This window comes from Lactuca saligna, chromosome 9 (genome assembly GCF_052625555.1).
Source record: "Lactuca saligna cultivar CGN05327 chromosome 9, ASM5262555v1, whole genome shotgun sequence".
Classification (NCBI taxonomy): domain Eukaryota; kingdom Viridiplantae; phylum Streptophyta; class Magnoliopsida; order Asterales; family Asteraceae; genus Lactuca; species Lactuca saligna.
In genome coordinates, this window is record NC_136425.1 from 25,216,029 (window position 1) to 25,235,336 (window position 19,308).

The 19,308-nt window shown below is 34.1% G+C and overlaps 2 protein-coding genes across 4 annotated transcripts; one reads left to right on the top strand and one right to left on the bottom strand.

Moving 5' to 3' along the window:
- The first annotated feature begins 1,654 nt into the window (after positions 1-1,654).
- On the top strand, positions 1,655-4,599 carry LOC145016110 (uncharacterized). Its single transcript, XM_078974524.1, has 3 exons — positions 1,655-2,810; positions 2,940-4,479; positions 4,590-4,599. Exons 1-3 carry the CDS (start codon positions 1,655-1,657, stop codon positions 4,597-4,599), a joined length of 2,706 nt encoding a protein of 901 aa, XP_078830650.1.
- A 4,884-nt stretch (positions 4,600-9,483) lies between these two features.
- LOC145014411 (uncharacterized) lies at positions 9,484-17,373 on the bottom strand. Of its 3 annotated transcripts, XM_078972779.1 has the most exons (9): positions 17,238-17,336; positions 17,108-17,138; positions 15,345-15,457; positions 14,323-14,570; positions 12,987-13,148; positions 12,714-12,861; positions 12,307-12,446; positions 12,055-12,090; positions 9,484-10,405 (listed from the first exon to the last, which is right to left on the bottom strand). In XM_078972779.1, the coding sequence occupies exons 3-9, from the start codon at positions 15,421-15,423 to the stop codon at positions 9,692-9,694; spliced, it is 1,527 nt and encodes a 508-aa protein (XP_078828905.1). In that variant the 5' UTR covers positions 15,424-15,457; positions 17,108-17,138; positions 17,238-17,336; the 3' UTR covers positions 9,484-9,691. The 3 variants fall into 3 exon arrangements, with proteins under 3 accessions (XP_078828905.1, XP_078828904.1, XP_078828903.1); XM_078972778.1 differs by lacking the exon at positions 17,108-17,138 and having other exon boundaries at positions 17,238-17,373; XM_078972777.1 differs by having other exon boundaries at positions 17,108-17,342.
- Positions 17,374-19,308: the final 1,935 nt, after the last annotated feature.

Below are 19,308 nucleotides of genomic sequence, written 5' to 3' on the forward strand. Positions count from 1 at the left end.
TGTATCATGGTGATCAGATTGTTGTATGCCAAACATGTTTTGCAAAATTATGGAAAGATGAATCTATCAAATGTAAAAAAAATGAGAATCAAAATTATTCTTTATGTTGTGCTTATGGCAAAGTTGAACTACCAACTTTAAAGAATGCACCTTCAAGTTATGCCCATCTTTTTACATCGAGAGATTCTAAAAGCAAACACTTCATGAAGAACATTCGTTCTTACAATTCTATGTTTTCTTTTACGTCAATGGGTGGAAAGATTGATTCCTCAATCAATAGAGGAAATGCTCCATACATTTTTAGACTTAGCGGTCAAAATTATCATAGTATCGGAAGCCTTTTACCGGAACATGGGTTAAAACCAAAATTCTCTCAGTTGTACATATACGATACTGATAATGAGATCGCGAATAGACGGACATGTTTTGGGTACACTTTTCACAATTATCACATTAATAGATATCTTATTCATCAACATTATATTATTTATTTATCTTATGTTTATATGTTCATGTTACTTGCAGTGGAGATAATCAACGATCTACGTCAAATTCTTCTGTCCTTGATAATGATATTATACAAGATTTGAAGTTGATGTTGGATTCAAATAATGTTTTGGTTCAGTCTTATAGAATGGTTAGGGATTGTTTTCATCAAAACCCTCATGTTGATATCAAGTTGAGACTTATTGGAAGAAGGGACCAAGATGGAAGGATATACAACCTACCATCTGCTTTTGAGGTTGCCGCTTTAATTGTTGGAGATATTGGTGATTCAATTGATAATAGAGATATTGTTGTTCAAACGTCATCAGGTTCTCTACGGCGTATTAGTGAATTACATCCATCATACCTTCCTCTTCAGTATCCACTATTGTTTCCATATGGTGATGATGGTTACAGGGTTGACATACCACATCGAGGTATTACACCAACAAGCAACAGCAAGAGGCCCAACTGTACAATGAGAGAGTTTTTTTCTTATAGAATACAAGACAGGGATCAATATTTTTCACTAATTCTTAATTTAAAAAGGTTGTTCCAACAGTTTTTGGTTGATGCTTATACTATGATTGAAAGTGAAAGATTACATTTCATAAGGAGCAAACAACAAATTCTTAGATGTGAGTCTTATGAAAAGTTACGTACTTAACAGAACCTAGGGAATAAAGATATATCCAATATTGGACAACGTGTAATCTTACCTTCTTCATTCACTGGTGGTGCACGTTATATGATGCAAAACTACCTTGATGCCATGTCCTTATGTAAATGGTTTGGATATCCTGATTTCTTCATAACCTTTACATGTAATCCAAAATGGCCTGAAGTTAAAAGGTTTCTTCATAACACTTCACTAAATCCAGAAGATAGACCTGATATCTTATGTAGGCTATTCAAAATAAAGCTCGATGCTTTGATTAAAGACATACGGGAAAATAAAATTTTCGGCATTGTTCAAGGAGGTAATAAAACTTGTATTTATTTCTAATCGTTTTGTTATAATGATTATTTAGTTTGTTAATATTTTTGGTTATTTGCAAATATATTTCATCCAGTACAAAGATTATCTTATTTATAAAATTAATTTGCAGTGGTCTATACAATTGAATTTCAAAAAAGAGGTTTGCCACATTGTCATATTTGTCTATTTATGCATGCTAACTCCAAGCGGCCTACTGTTGAATATATTGATCCGATTATTTCTGCTGAGATTCCAAATATCAATGAAGATCCAGAATTGTATTCACTTGTAAGTGAATTCATGATACATGGTCCTTGTGGAGCTGAAAATATGAATTGTCCATGCATGGTTGACAAGCAATGTTCGAAAAAATTTCCAAAGCAATTCTGTGATCATTCTTCGGTTGATGTCAACGGTTATCCCTTATATATGAGAAGAAACAATGGATATTTTGTCGAAAAATCAGGTGTCAAGTTAGACAATAGAAATGTTGTTCCATATAACAAATATCTGTTGAAAAGATATCAGGCACACATTAATGTTGAATGGTGCAATCAGGGATCTTCCATAAAGTATCTGTTTAAATATATAAACAAAGGTCCAGATAGAGCTACAATTGCTGTTGACATCAACGTTGATTCTAATCACGAAAAGGTTGTCGATGAAATAAAAGATTATTATGATTGTAGATATATATCTGCATGTGAAGCATCATGGCGAATATTTAAATACGATGTTCATTACCGATATCCTTCTGTGATGCGACTACCTTTTCATCTTCCTGATCAACAACAAGTCATATATGCCGCAGACGATGATATTGATGATGTTCTTGAACAACCTTCAGTTGCTGCTTCTATGTTCACATCTTGGATGGAATGTAATAAAATTAATAAAGATGCACGAAAACTTACATATGTTGAATTTCCTACAAAGTTTGTTTGGAAACCTGATGATAAATTGTGGAAGCCAAGGAAAATTGGACGTTCAATAGGAAGGATTCACTCTGTTTCACCTAAACTTGGCGAAGTCTACTTCTTACGGATTCTTTTAAATAAAGTGAAAGGTCCAAAATCATTTGAAGAAATTCGCACGGTAAACGGTGAAGAATTTCCTACTTTTCGAGATGCATGCTATGCTTTGGGCCTCTTAGATGATGACAAAGAATACGTTGATGCAATTAAGGAAGCAAGTCATTCAGGAACTGGTTTTTATCTTCGTTTCTTATTTGCTACGATGTTAATGTCTAACAGTTTGGGTAGACCAGAGTTTGTTTGGGAAAATACATGGAAACATTTGTCAGATGGTATTCTTTACAACCAACAGCGTAGATTAAAGTCTCCAGGTATTATAATTTCGTATCATTATATGTAAAAACGGATTATATATATTTTAAATATGCACGGTATAATTTTTTTTACCATTACATTGGTTAATATTATATTTTTTTTGACATATTGTTCATTTTTTACAGGTTTATCACTCAATGAGGATCAAATCAAAAACCTTACTTTGCTCGAGATTGAACAGATTTTACTTCGTAACAACACGAGTCTTAAACATTATAAACAAATGCCTTACCCTGATTCCGACACAGTTTCTTCTTCAACAAATCGACTTATCATGGAGGAGCTGGAGTATGACATAACGCTTTTAAAGAAAGAGTTTGATAGTGTGTTTCATGCATTAACAAACGAGCAACGCAATATTTTTCTTGATATCATGACTACAGTCAATGATAATAAAGGAGGTGTGTTTTTTGTTTATGGATATGGTGGAACAGGCAAAACCTTTCTTTGGAAGACGTTATCTGCAGCAATTAGATGTAATGGTGATATAGTTTTAAATGTTGCTTCAAGTGGTATTGCATCTTTATTATTGCCTGGAGGTAGGACAGCACACTCTCGGTTTATAATTCCGTTGAATCTTACCGAGTATTCTATTTGTAAGATACCGCCTGATAGTGAACTCGGCAGATTAGTAAGAAAAAGCTCATTGATTATTTGGGATGAAGCACCTATGGTCCACAAACATGCATTTGAAGCTTTAGATCGAGCTTTGAGAGATGTATGTAAGTTTGATAAGTCTACCAACTCAGATATTCCATTTGGAGGGAAAGCGATTGTTTTTGGAGGAGACTTCAGGCAAATTCTACCTGTTGTTCAAGGAGGTAGCAGACAAAATATCGTTAATGCTTCTTTAAGCTCTTCATATATATGGCAACAATGCAAAGTCCATAGATTAACAAAAAACATGAGACTAACCGTTGGAAAGGATCCATCTGATATTCGAAAAATACAAAATTTTGCAAACTGGCTTTTGGACATAGGAGAAGGAAAAGTTGGTGGTTTGAACGATGGTGAAACGATTATTGATGTTCCGGATGATATTCTCATTAGTGATCCACATGATCCTATAGGTTCATTAATTGAGTTTGTATATTCTTCAATCTTGGAAAACTTCAACGGTACGAGTTATTTTCAAGAAAGAGCTATACTAGCTCCAAAAAATGAAGTTGTCCAACAAATCAATGATCGTTTGTTAGCATTGTTTCCCGGAGAAGAAGTAGAATATTTAAGTTCAGATACTCTTTGCCAATCCGAGTTTGTTCATGATCAGTTTGATCCCAATTTATACTCCCCTGATATTTTAAATGGTCTTAAGGTATCAGGTTTGCCAAATCACAAGTTAATTCTAAAAGTCGGTGTTCCAGTTATGTTACTAAGAAACATTGATAAAAAAAATGGATTATGTAACGGCACTAGACTACAAGTGAAATCTCTTGGCAAACGTGTTATTGAGGCAATTATAATATCTGGAACTAATATCGGAAAGCAAACATTTATTCCAAGAATGTCTTTAAGTCCATCTGAAAAAAAAATTCCTTTCAAATTTCAAAGAAGACAATTTCCATTGGCTGTATGTTTTGCAATGACAATTAATAAAAGTCAGGGGCAGTCGTTATCAAAGGTTGGTCTGTATCTCAAGGATCCTGTTTTTTCACATGGACAACTGTATGTTGCCTTATCTAGAGTTCAAAGTAGAGAAGGACTGAAATTGTTAATTTTAGATAAGGATGGTAGACTTACAAACAAAACTTCAAATGTTGTGTATAAATTTTTAGGAATTTATAACTGCTTCTTACCCATTAAATTCTAACAATTATGTTTTTTTTTTCTGTTTTTTTGTAACATTTTTTTTAAATAATTTATTCTAAATATATGTGTGGTTGTCTATGTGTGTGTATCTATTTAAAAATTTTGCAATTTCATCATTTTATGACCCCCATTTGCGAAGTTGAGTATTTATTTCCAAAAATGCGAAACTCCAGGGACAATATTTGAAAATTTCTGTTTTCTTCCCCAATTTTACATATTTACTGTGAAATATTTCGCATCTTCATTCTTACACCCTTCGCATCCCTTCGCATTAATCACCTTCGCATTTTAACCTAATTAATCAAATGCGAACCACAAAATTTTCATTCCAGATGCGAACACAGTTTAGTTCTTGAACTCTAAACTTGCGAAATCAAAAATTCATATGTTGAACCCATATGCGAATATTAACCCAATTGACTTCAAATTGATTCACAGATGCAAACACTCGATTGTTTTACTTTCGCAAAATGAGCATCAACAACTCCACAATCGAGTTTTTAAATTCTTGCAAACAACAATTTCACAGTCCTTGACTTCGCGTTTTTCTTCACGAATCATCCCTCAATCATCAATCCAATTGCGAATCAAAACTCATATGTTCTTGCTTTATCGATTCATCGACTACACTCATACAAATGCGAACAATACTCAATTTCAAAATCGATTGAAACTTATAGCAAAGCTAAATCCAACTTCGCATTCAAAGCAGTGTTATTGATTGCATTCATGAAATACTAACAAGATAATATATTATAATACAAATATACATATTTTAGGTGGTGAAATCGTAACAGCCTAACAATTTGGTATGCAACTTTATTAAATCAATAAAAAAAGTTATGCAAATTGGAAAAATAAATAAAAATATATCTTTTGTTGTTTTAATTAAGGAAATAAATATTTTATATGAATACTCACCTGGAAAAACGCATATTATAATTGTCTAATATCACTATTCTTCATTTTTTCTAAACTTTCATATCTTTTTTTTTGTTACAAATTAAAAACTATAATTATATTTCAATTTATCACCCGTGGATTTCCACGGGTTTAAACCTAGTGACTAAATATGAATAAAAGTAACTTTTGTTACCTCATAATTTATTATCCCTTCTTAATATTTTATTTTAACTTTAATAAAAAAATCTATTAATTTGTAAAATATTTATTTTTATACAATTTTATTTTGTAAATCTATCTTTAATAAAAAATAATTAAACATTAAATTGTCGTAATATATATATATATATATATATATATATATATATATATATATATATATATATATATATATATATATATATTGGGGTAAAAAATATTTTTTTAATTATCATCATACAATGAATGAGAAGGCAAACGGGCAACAAGTTGTGCCGCTAAGCTCTTTTGTATGGTAAAGCTAATTCTTTTGAAGACTACATCCATAGATCTAGGGGGATATAACATTGCTATGCATGATCCGTTGTATTCTACTAAGAAGCTCCACTGTATCCGGCGCAAGGAAACCAAACATATCAAATGCAAATGGTATGAACACGTGTTGATTTTCCATTCACGCTTTCTCATATTTGGTGACCTTGCATGTAGCAGCTTTTAATGCAGCTTGTTCATGCTGGCCCTCAAGCTTACGAGAGGGGATACCCCTGTAAGGTCCACACATGCTTGTTTCCCTTCAACCCAACCAAAAATCAAAACGTCAGTCGGTCTAAGGGTTGACCTTCCTTCTGTCGGGTCAGTCAGGAAATTCACAGGATCCTCTTTCTTGGCGGAAACCCCAACACACTTACATATGTCGACAAAAACATCCCTAACCATATCGTGCTTGTATTTGAACCCCGTGAGTTCTTTGCAATAAACAACATGCTCGTCGAAAGAGTCCAAACATGCCTTGCAGCATACCGGACATATCCCATCGGTTGGGAATATAGGAATCATGATTCGATATTTGAGGATGGTACGATACTCCACCGGAGACATATGTTGGCCAAGCCCATCTATAGGGATAACTAGAAGAAAATCTTGAGCATGTGGTGCACGTAAACACTGGAAAACTGCTTTCTGCTGAACCGTCATATTGAAATTCACTTCCATATCTTGGATAATTTTACTAAAAAGGGCACTCGCCAGTGTATTCAGGGATTTGGGGGGGGGGGGGGGGGAGTATCCTTAGTAGTAAAACTGCTAAGGTCAATGTCCGGAAGCTTGTTACGAAGAGAATCTAAGGCATAAGCATAATCAGAATCCATACCATAAATGTCGCTCTCTCGTAAGATGTGGTATTGCAATACCCAAGACTGGGCCCTTGAGGTAACAAAAGCATATGAGGTAGCAGTGGCGGAGCTTGAAGTTTGGATTTTGGGGGGGGGGGGGGGGGGCAAAAATAGAATTTGTATAAAAATTGAAGAATAGGGGGGGGGGGGGGGGGGGCGCAAAGTCAAACTTTATAGTTTTTGGGCATAATATGTAACTCTTTTAATACTTATGGACTAATTATTAAAAAAAAATAGGGGGGGGGGGGGGCACAGCCCCCCTCGCCATATATAAGCTCCGCCAATGTGAGGTAGCCTCTACTGTCGAGTATAAACCCAAACCACTAAAGCGAATGGGTAGGGAAGCAAGTCGCCAAAGAAGGGGTCACCATAAACCACAATGTCCTCAATCGCCCTGTATAATCCATTATCGAAGAACAACGTCGCCTCCTCCATGTGAACGGGTTGGCACATCCTTGGCCTAAAGAAAAATTTAGCAATACCTATACAAGACCGAAGTAGAAGGAGTTCACTCTGTGGGTCAGACAATTGTGGAAGAAGACGCATCAAATTCATAGCGCCTTCAGTTCTCTTTATGGCTAAGTTGCTAATGAAACTAGCATCTATACTAACAGCTCCCCCGAGGAGTTTCACCCCCAAAGGTGGCCTCCCGATGCCAACTAGGAATAGCCCCTCACGCAACTTCCTTCCATCACACGAGGGCCAAAAGAGCTCGGTTTTCTTGATATTCAACTTAAGGCCCAGTTTTGGGCCAATAGCCTGAATGATGTCTAAGACTTTGGCCACCTACTAAGAATCTCCAATAAGTGTGTCATCATCCAAGTACCCTGCATGGAGAAGAAGCTTGCAATTAGGGGTACAAACGAGCTGAGCCGAGCTCGAGCCTTATCAGGCTCGGCTCGGGCTCGTTTAAGTTATACGAGGATTGAGCTCGAGCTTGGCTTAATTCGAGCTTCTTGTGCTGAGCTCAACTTGAGCTCGGAGGTAATTATACAAGCTCGACTCGGGATCGGCCTCAACTCGTTTTTTGTCTAACGTGCCTAAATAAGCTTAAGCTTGGCTCAAACTCGTTTACTAATACCTAAATCATTAATCCCCAAATATGTTTTTATTTTAATATATAAAAATAATACTAATTTATTTTTTATAAAGACTCGTTTAGGTTCGCGAGCCTAATCGAGCTTAGTGATATAGGCTCTAGCTCGAACTCATTTAATAAACGAGCTTAATATTAAGCTTGAGCTCGGCTCAGCTCGGGCTCGTTTAAAATTGATTTCGAGTCGAGCTTTTACCGATCCGATTTCGAGTAGCTCACGAGTAGCTTAGCTCGTTTTCACCCCTACTTGCAATTGCCTCTAATATTATGCAAGAGCAGGTGCAACACAAGGGCAAAGAAAAGTGATCCCAAGGGGTATCCTTGTTGAACTCCAGTAAAAAACCAAATATATGTGTCCCCAAGATATAACCTTGTTGCTTGATCATATAGGAATTCTACCCACAAGGATATAGAATGACACCTCAATCTGACCTCATGAAGTAATGTGGATCTGTCAACAAGGTTAAAGACATTGGAGAAGTCCACAGTAAGCATGGAAACAGACCCGTCAATAAATGAAAATTATTTTGATGGTCATTCAAACATTATCTTCATTTGGAACTTCAATTTTATTTTTTTCAAATTTTAACAAGAATTTCAAATGGATATAAACTCACATTTAATTGCATAATTGTTTTTAATCGATATGATGATGATTAAAAAAGGACTTATGAAATAATTTTTTACAAATATTTATAACACAGAAAAAATAAATGTTTATAAATTGATTATCAAAATAATTTTCCTTATTTTTTGTTATAACATTTATAAATATTTATTTTTATAATTTTTTTTGTATAACTCAAAAATGTATGCAAGTGTTTAATGTACATACCATTTGACATTTTTGTCTGTGAACGATGGAAAAAGATTGAAGATCCAAATGATGTGAAGATATAAATTTTTTTAATAAAATTAAAATGAAGGATTAAAATTGGATAATGAATTATGAGGTAATAAATTTTACTTTTGTTTATGGTGATCAAAAAACACTCATGTCATGCAATAACCAGTTCAAAAAAAAGTTCATCGGTAAATAGTATATAAAAAAAATAACTAAAGTGGGATAAATTCAAAAATTAATTATCCTTGCATGTTATTTTTCCTTTAAAATTTTATTACATCAAACTAATGTTATTCTCTCTTAAACCAATCAAACTTTCATCAATAAAAAGGCTTTTTAAGACTATTTTTTATAATCACATCGAAAAAAAAAACATTTATATTTTTTGCGCACACAAAAAATAAAGTCCCTCGTTCCATCTTTTTAGTTGGACAAAAATAACACCTTTTACAACCATGGTTTTTATTAGTTGATCAATGAACTATAAAGAAGCAGCAACTTTTTCCAAAACTTGAGCAAGAAAAACTATAAAATGTTGACCGCCGGTTTTCGCTAGTGTACTGCAATCTTACATAGATGATTTTATTTAAGAATTGTAAAGCTCAAGGACCAAAATTCTACAACATAAGAGAAGAGAAGAGAAGATGTAATGTAAAATAAAAAGGGTAGAAATTTTAAGAAAAGTAATACAAGCAACCAAGCCATAGTATAGTTGACTTGTGACATGACATTTACTTGCAGTTACACCTCATCTCACCTGACCTGGAGTTGAGTTTTAACAACAGTAAGTACATTGCAGCATTAAACTGAACTGAACATTCATGTCTAAGATTCCTATTAATATACAAAACCGGTTCACTGGCGGGGCACAGGCGGTGGTGGTGTCGGCTGATGCCCTTGCCCGTAAAACCCAATACCTGGCGGCCGGTAGTATCCACCACCGTTCGTTGGTGGTGGCTGAGATGGGTTCTGCTGCTGCTGCTGTTGTTGTTGCTGGTGGTGGCCAGGCCTCATCAACCCCATTGCAATATGTGACGGCAAAGGGGGTGGCGGTGGTAGGCTGCTGGCACCATACACATATGGCGGCATCATTAATCCAGAGGACTGAACAAATTGATTCGCCGGAGAACTCATGGACGATGGCGGCAGTGGTGGTGGTGGTGGGAATGGTGTTTGGTTGTTGGAGAAATAACCGGAATCAGAATTGGAATTGGTCAAATCGGAGACGGGCATTGGTTTTTCAAGCTTCTGTCGTTTTTCCGGTGAGAATATGGATAATCCGGGGGAATTAAAGGCGGCAGCCTCCTCGGCAACTAGAGAAGAGAGGGCGGATGCAAGCATCTGTGCGGAGGAGGTGGAGGCGGCAAGCTTGGCGGCGACGGCAGCTGCGGCGGCTTTCTTGTTGTCTTCTTCTGTGACATGTGTGGTGGTTCCGTAAGAAGACATGGGTTCAGTTGTGAGTTCAGGTGGTGGTGGTGGTGGTTGTGGTTGGTTTTGGGTTGGAGGAAGAGAAGGTGATACCAATTTCTTCCTTAGATTTACAGCATCATCAATTTGATGTCGAGCAACCTGCAAAGCATCGGATACAAATGTCCACCATAAATAAATGGGTAAATATGTTTAGGGAATAAAATAAATAATGACACACAAATCCACCTCCTAATGTATTAAAACACCTTTGCTAGAAATAAATAGTTGCTATATCATTTTTTTTTAATTATGATTACAAGGTATGGTGAACGTCATAGTTCATTGCTATTTTGTGTCTTGGAACTTCATGACAAAATTAAAAGTAATTATGATATATTTTATGGGGAGGAATCCGTAGATATATAAAGGGGAATCAAGACCTTTTATGGTTTCAACTTTCAACAGCTCAAGAAGAGGATAAGAAAAGCCATGGAGTATTTTTGTGCAAAAAATGATCACTGAAACTGAAAGAATATTTTTGGAAATTGTTGGTGTATCATCAAGAATCAAACGATACAATGATACTGGTGGTTTGTGGGCATAGATTTGTATCAATTTGATGCATATGCATTGCATTTTTTATTCAGAGAAAACTGCTAATTTAATTCATGTGGTTTGCTGTTTTTTGTGGTTTTGGTCTCTCTGGTTCCAAAATTAAGACATGATCTTGGGAATCAATGATTTGATATGAGACAAGATATTATGAACAAGAACAACCCATAAAAATTTAAAGGGAAATGTAATAAAATAATAATCAACGGGTGGTCTCATCTGTTTTGTTAGATCTTGCAATTGTTGGGGGTTAGTGTTTTTATTATTACTTGATTAGTATCATTTTATCATTATCAACTTATGATTAGTGTTTTATTATTATTAGTAGTATTAACCGCTTTACTCATAAGGATTAAAGATTGCTTGCTGTTAGTTTAGGACACCTTCACTATAAATAGGTCATTAGAATTAAAGATTAACTAAGTTTAGGCACTATCTTATATTTTTCTTTTGTTTAGTGATTTTAAATAAGAATCTAGGGGTCGTTTGGTTCGCTGGAATATGTTGGAATCGGAAGGAATTGGAATTTAATTCCATCACTTTCCTATGTTTGGTTCAAGTTTTGAGAAGGAATTGGATTCCTAAATGTATCCAACTTTCCTTTCATTGAGAGAAAATAAATTTCATCTAAAAGATGAGGAAATTCAAATTCCTTCAAGTGAGAGTGTTGAATATTACCATATTATCCTTTTCATTTTTAACATTAAATATGAGAAACCTCTATCACTACTCGCGACCACCTCCACCACAACCTTCAAAATATATTATTGAATTCAAATTCCATTTACTGTTAACCAAACAGAATATTGAATTAGATTCCAATTCAAGACAGATTCCAAATCCTCAATAGATTCCAATTCCTTCAAAAACATTCTATGAACCAAACGCTGCCCTAGTCTCCTTCTCTCATATTGTCTTTGAGATGAGTTGAATATCTTCATGTATTTTTATAAATATTTTTTATCAACAATGTTATAAAAATATGGGATTTTTCGTTGTCATTTGGTGATTTATTTTCTTTAAATGCTGCTGAAATATATATATATATATATATTATTTCCAAACACGCCCAACAAGGGGTGTTTGACACTCATGTTCACTATCACTATCACTTTAAAATTAATAATAATAACAATAACAATAGCAATAAAAATAATAAGAGTAGCATGAAAAAAGGGGGAGAGAGAGAGAGATACTTGCAACTGGCTCTGAATAACATTTAGCTTCAATTCCTGAAACAGATTACAACAATAAACATAATCACAATGAGTTCGTTAATTTTAACATTCTAATTTACAAATTTTAGGTTTGATATGTGCTACTATTGTAATAAGCTTTGATTTTTTAACTTAACAGTCTCTTCTGTAAATACAAGTCTTATTTACCAAATGTAAGTAAGTGATTGAACATTAAGTTATTAGGAGCATGGAAGTAATATGCAATCATACTTGATCCTGGAGTGCTTGTTTAAGCTGGGAAATCAATGAGGTTCTGGTCCTTTCAGCAGTTTCAAGTTGGGTGACACATTCTTCAAGTACATTTTCTTGCTCCTGTATCTCTTCTACCAATGAAGCTCCTAGTGCAACTCCTGAAAACAATAATAAACATATTTATAAATAAATAAACAAACATCAGGAACATAACCAAGAACAGTACACGAATCATGTCTACAGCCATGTTTGTGACGTAACAGGTTGTACTGTCCTTTTTGTCCACTCCCACCCAAAAAGACTGAACACAGTGGGATTTCAAATGTATCAAAAAAGATTCTTAAATTGTATAGCAACTTATCTAGAGAAACAAACATATATATATATATATATATATATATATATATATATATATTTTATATTACCTTGAGTTTCAATATCTCTCTCCAAATTTCCAAAACGGCGAACAGCAGCTTCACAGTTGTTTAAGGCGGTATCCTCCATGCCACTCTCATCATGTACCGCATGCATAGCAGTCATTATCTTTTCTGGGATATCCCCCACAGCCAATTTCTGCAACATTTCATTCATTTTACCAATATTATTAAATACTCATATCAATTATCAAATCAACCCAAACACATGTTACAATACACATATATCTATATATAAGAAAGGAAGCGAAATCTGGTACTCACAAGTCTCAATGAGTTGGCATCCCTTTTCACTATCTTGATGGGGTTAGAAGTAGAAGTCTTTCCATTGGTAGTCAATGGAGTGGGAGGACTTTTACCAAGCATTTCATCTTTCAAATTCTGACCACGGGATCCAAAAACCTTCCTTTCATCCCATATTTCAACCTTTTAAAGTAATCACATGTGATGGAACCAGCATCATTCAAATGTTGAACCAACATACAGGGTCAATAAATACAACTAATGTTAGGCTTTTTACAAGTAGAATGGTAATCTTGGAAGCTAAACCCAAGTAAAATGGTTAAAAGTATCTCTCACTCTAAATATTATGGACATAAATCCTTCAAACATACATATATGCCTTGACAAGTTCATGAGTCGATACTCCAGAAGATGACAAACAAGTAGCATAATTATGTTCTTCAAACATTTATATTTTATAGTTATACAGCAAGAGCAGATAAGATTTCATCAGTAGTCAATCCTTGAGACTACCTATCATACAGAAAAACTCCTTTGTCAATCCCTGCTACTTCAAAGAAATGAACAACCCCTAAGCTTCTTGAAACTCACAGATTAGAGATTACCCCCTAAGTCCCTAATGAATTTGATAATTTATCCAAACAAAGTTCATGAAAAATGCATATTCCAGCAGGATTTCAGGTGTTTGGTTTGCCGGATTCTCTGGATTTGACCGGAGTTGGAATTCAACTCCATTCCAATCCTGCATTTGGTTGCAAATCAGTGCGGAATTGAATTCCAACCTCCTTCACCCATGAATTTCAACATTCCATTTTAAAAACCATGACATGTAAATTTCTACTCCTGTTGATGTGGAAGAACCATAAGTTAAAGATTTGCCAATTTGGTAGAAAAATGTCTCCTGGAGAAATAATGACTTATTTTTCTACAATTATATTGATTATTTCTAACTTTCAAATTTTACTTCAAGTACTGTTTGGCTTTAATGTACAGTTGCTCTTATTTTTAATTTTCCTTTACTAACATCTGTTAATATACCTTTCTGTAAAAGTTCATAAAATTTTAAAACAAACAGATAAAAATATTCAAACAAGCTCCGATTCAATATTTTAATATAAAGAAGCAGATACAGATACATATGAATCAGGTAATCAAAAGGATTTAGGATCAAGAAAACTTGTTCTAAACCTTAGCAACGAAATGATGGTTAAACCCAAAAGTATAATATATGTATTCATTGAATAAAGAAACATGAAAAACTGAATATGAAGTATATTATGCTTCTGCTATAATTCGTCGATGCAATTAAACCTACAAGCTAGAAAGAAAATTAAGATAGGCTATTAAAAGAAATTACCAGTCTTGATGCTGCTTTCTTCCCATTTGCATCACCATGTTCATTAACATTCTTGAGGGCTGAAGGCATGACCTTCCAAAATTCACTCACAAACTCACTGCCCTTCCGCCTACTATTTTGCAAAATGTCATTGGCTAAATACAGAAAAGCAACATGTTGCTCTTTCTGAGCAGATTTGAATGATTTATGCCAAATTCCAACAATCTGTTTGGCTTTCTTCCTCTGTGACATACACAGATGGGATAATGCTAATCTAGGATTAAGGAAAAGCATAATAGGGATGACTAGAATTTCTCCATAACTTGTAAGCAATTAAATGTTTTAAATATATGGCTACAAAATTATCTTTTTATTACAACTACAGACTTTTTTTTGTAAAACAATAAGAGATTATGGATGTGTTATTTATTAAAATACACTTTGATTTAAGCTACATATTTAAGCAACCCATTTGACCCCTTAGAGATAACGTATAACCCAAATCAATCCATGCACCTATAAATGGGTCAGAACACCACCTCCAAACATTTTAAGTATGTGTGTGTATATATACGTACATATATATGTAGTGACAAACATATAACATACAAAGGCACACAATAATATAAGTGTGCATGTAAACATCAAAGTGATGTTATTGCAATAGATTCTTCCATTTCGATAGAGATAATAATGTAGGACGAAGCAAATTGATGGACTTAAGAGCCGAAATGACCACATGAGTCAATTTTAAAAGAATTATAGACTCCAAGATAATATATATATATATATATATATATATATATATATATTAAAAAAAAATTTAAAAAAAAAAATCCAAGTCTTTGAAAGTTTGAAGACATTGGAAAAACAGGCCTGAACACTAGGTATGCATATTGAATCTATAGAAGGAAAGAAAAATGTATATTTTAAAAAGAAAAAGTTTTTTTTTCAAATGTGTAAACCAAGATTACAAGCCATCACATGTTTGTCTACAAATTACAAAAAGCATGAAGAGTTCTTTTCCTGCCAAAAAAGGATACATTCTATACTTTGTTGAGAACTGTTGAGTTTAGACAGCTTGTCTGCCAGCATTTGTCCATCAAAAACATCATCACTCATCCTGCCAGCTATGTAAAACTAGATTCAAGAATCCCTGTAAATCATAAGGTTGTAATTAATATCATATGTTAACTTAAACAACTCAAAAAGACAACACTGGAACAAGATTCTAAAGGAATTGAAAAAGATTTGGCCTCCACTTAAATAGTGACAAATGAAATGTCTGGATTACTCTTCTTGAACTTTTTGTAACTTCTTGATTAATTTATATGTATAAGTTATTAAACTCTTCTTCCAAATAATATGCTTTTTACAACCAGAACATTTCTAACCTTACCTACCTTTTAAGAGCCTCCACTGATCTACTCCACAACTTTCTACAACAAAGATAACTTCCAATTATCTAGATTCCCCCACTAAAATATATGTTGCAAAACATAACAATGACAATATCAGAGTATCAGACAATGTCCCCTTTTAAACTGTTGAACATAACATTCCCTTAGAAAGCCTCCTAAGGGAAAATACCTACTACAAGTTCCAGCACACTCTCCTAGTTTAATTGCACTTATAAGGGCTCTTAATATTATAACTAGCTCGACTATATCTCATTCAAATAACGGCTTTTAGTATCATTGGGATCTCACCATTTTTGTTCAATGGGTTATTATGGACTGATGCGACATACATACTATACAAATATTAAAGCATTCTGGCATCATCCCACACCAAATACAGAATTCTACTAAATAACTTATCTTAGTGGTACAGCTCATACAATATCTTCTCCTTTTGTACAATTTTTAGAACCAGAAATGTTCCTATTTTTCGTGGAAGCAAGTACGTTTACATCATTTTCAATAACTGAGTTTGTATCTAGTGTTTAAGATTTTTGGGAGAGAAAAAATAAAATAAAATAAAATAAAATAAAAAATCAACATTCATGTTTGCTCTAAAAGCATCATTCAATAGTGTTTTCCTTTAAAAATTGATCACTGAACCATAAATACATGTCAGTTTATTCATCTCTAAAATCTACTATACATCTTCCACTTGTTGCCATAGCTACAATCTCCAAAATCTTCTATACACTCCAGTGGTTGTCATAGCCACAATATAATTCTACCACTCAAAGAATTCATGTAGTAGTTTGACAATAAAAACTGTAATTTGATCATATTACTCTCATGTTTTATTCAGATTCTATGCTAAGAAGACATATACGTATAACTTCCATATACTCTTTATTCAGACTCATACGCAGTCAAAGAGCCCTGCAACATATAGTTGAAGATCATGTGTAGAACTTTCAACCAAAAGGATGACACTCCATTCCTGTTAATATGTTATGAAGTATCTACTTCCTTAACTAATCATTTGATTCAATCAGGATATTAAAAAGACCTCAAGAATATTAAGTATTGTCCTTCTTGGACCACAACTACCAGTCTAATTGGAAACCTTGTTCTTAAACTGATTACTTGATAGGCTTCGTATGGATCATGTCAATCACAACAGTAAATCCAGTTTTAAACTGTTTCTTTACAGTTACGGAAATATTTCATCGTTTCCAACTACTAATAACTTCAAATCAATTCCAACGGATTTTTTGTGAAAATAAACGCTCATATATAACACTAGACATCTTAAAAGGTTGGATTCGTACAAATTTAACCAAAATCTGTGTTGTGTATGATTCGTGAACTAAAAAACACATTTACAGTACAATAAAGAAATGAAGTACCAGACTATGAGCTTCAGGAAGAGCGCCTCCCCTAAACCACAAGCAGATCAATTTGACTGTTTCGGCTGTGCGCGTGTGCTCGAGAAGATGATGCAAGAGCGAGCGATATCATGAGAGGAAAAGGACGTACCAGATAAAGATGAGCTTCGTCAATGGTAAGGTGGAGACAACATAACCTGAGTTAGGGCTTCAAACGAAGGGCAAATATCGGGAAAACCCCAAAGATTCATTTAAAATCGCCCCTATGCTCCCAACATATACAATGGTTTTATTTGCAATATTTTACAAATCACAAATAAATAAAAGTTCATTATATTTTAGAGAGTTTTGAGGTTTAATTAATACCATTTTAATTTATTTCAAATAAATAATAGGCAAAATTATGATCCTTTATTCGTAGGGTGTGATAAAAAAACGAACAAAGATATCTTTTATTTGGTTTGGTTTTAGCTAAATTTTTTTGTGTTTTGGTTAAACTGAGCACTCTATTTAATTAATATATATTTTTATAGTTTATATCTATAAATTAACATTTTATATTTAAATTGATGGATTGGTTACTAAAAAAGATTTTAATAACTCATAAATAATGTTAGGATGGGCCTACCCATCCTTGGAATCCTAAAAAAGAGAGGAAACATAATCACTTTCTTTCATGACATATCTAATCAGACTGAATAGGATTTTCAGAGCTGTTACGATCATTCACATCCATTTCAGTAGGCAGGAAGAGCACACAAAAGCTATCATTTCTAGAATGCGAGCAAGCTAGCTTGCTGACTCTTCTAGTGGTTTGGCGGCAAAGAAAGGGGCATTCGGGAAGCGACTAGTCGCTTTTGGCGAAGCTTCTAGAAGGTTGACCACTACATAAAGAGATCCATATACCAGAGCGATAGCGAAGCTTAAAAAAACAGAAGCAGTAACTTCTAGGTCAAAGCCGAGCCATTAGTGGAGTGGCCAAGGAGGCTTACTATACCGATAATGGATTAGATGTTGGGTGACAACAAAGCAAGTTAAGCACTTCAGACAAATATAAAAAAACAAACTTCGGTGAACTTACAAAACTTTTGAAAAACATAAATAAAAAAGAACACGATATTTAACGTGGTTCGGTCAATGTGACGTACATCTGCGTGCGAACGAGAGAGAGAGAGGGGGGGGGGAGAGAGAGAGAGAGAGAGAGAGAGAGTTTTATTAACTTTCTAGAACTATTACAAGCAATCAAAATTGTATCTCACTTTGATCTCTCATAAAAATCTAGCAATTTACAATGATTGGGGTATAAGCCTATTTATACTTGAGGGATCAGACCTAAAACTTTAATGGGTTAAGCTCATTAGCCCATAGGCCCATGAATGTTGGCAGCCAATCATATTCCACCATGCAACATCTTCTGGAACATTCTTTAATGTCATACAACCCATGAGCATCAATAACACACATGATTGACCACCTTGACCATAATGGAGCATCATGATGCACAGGTGGCGCATCATGAACACTAATGGTCAAACATCCATCATGGTGACACAACATAGTGTAAAACTTGAGCAATACCAACTTCTGAGCATCTTTGAACAATCTTGAGCATCATTTAGGACTTTATAGCATACTTGGCTCATCAAGGACCAAGATGGTCCATCTTGCGCCATCATGGCGCAACAGGAATATGGATAGCGCATGTGGCTTTAAATGTAACACTCGCATATTCGGGCTAGTCAATTTAAAGACAATCAGCGTAAAAAATGACTTTTCGATTCAAGATTATTTAGAATAAATAATCCTAACTAAGTTATAGTATACATCACAAGGGTTCCATACATATAACGAAGAAGTTATGACCTGTCGAAGTTTTATGGCAAAATTGTGACATCCCCAAAATCACGGCCAGAAAAGACCGATTTTCATTTATGCTTTTAAAATAAATTCAGAGTAAATCCTTTTGATTTGAAAGAGTTGCGGAATTTGTTCCCAAAACAAAACATGATAAAATAATATTTATCAAAGCATTTCATCAAGAGATGCATTTTCATTATATAATTAAAACTCGGGGTGTCATGTTCCGATATAGACCATTAAGCATAAACAATAACATTACAAGTCATTCAACAAATATATACATATACAGACTTGTAAACAAAACAACTTGATGGTTCGTCCATCTTACGCCCTTGCGCCACTTCCTATAATACAAATAAAAC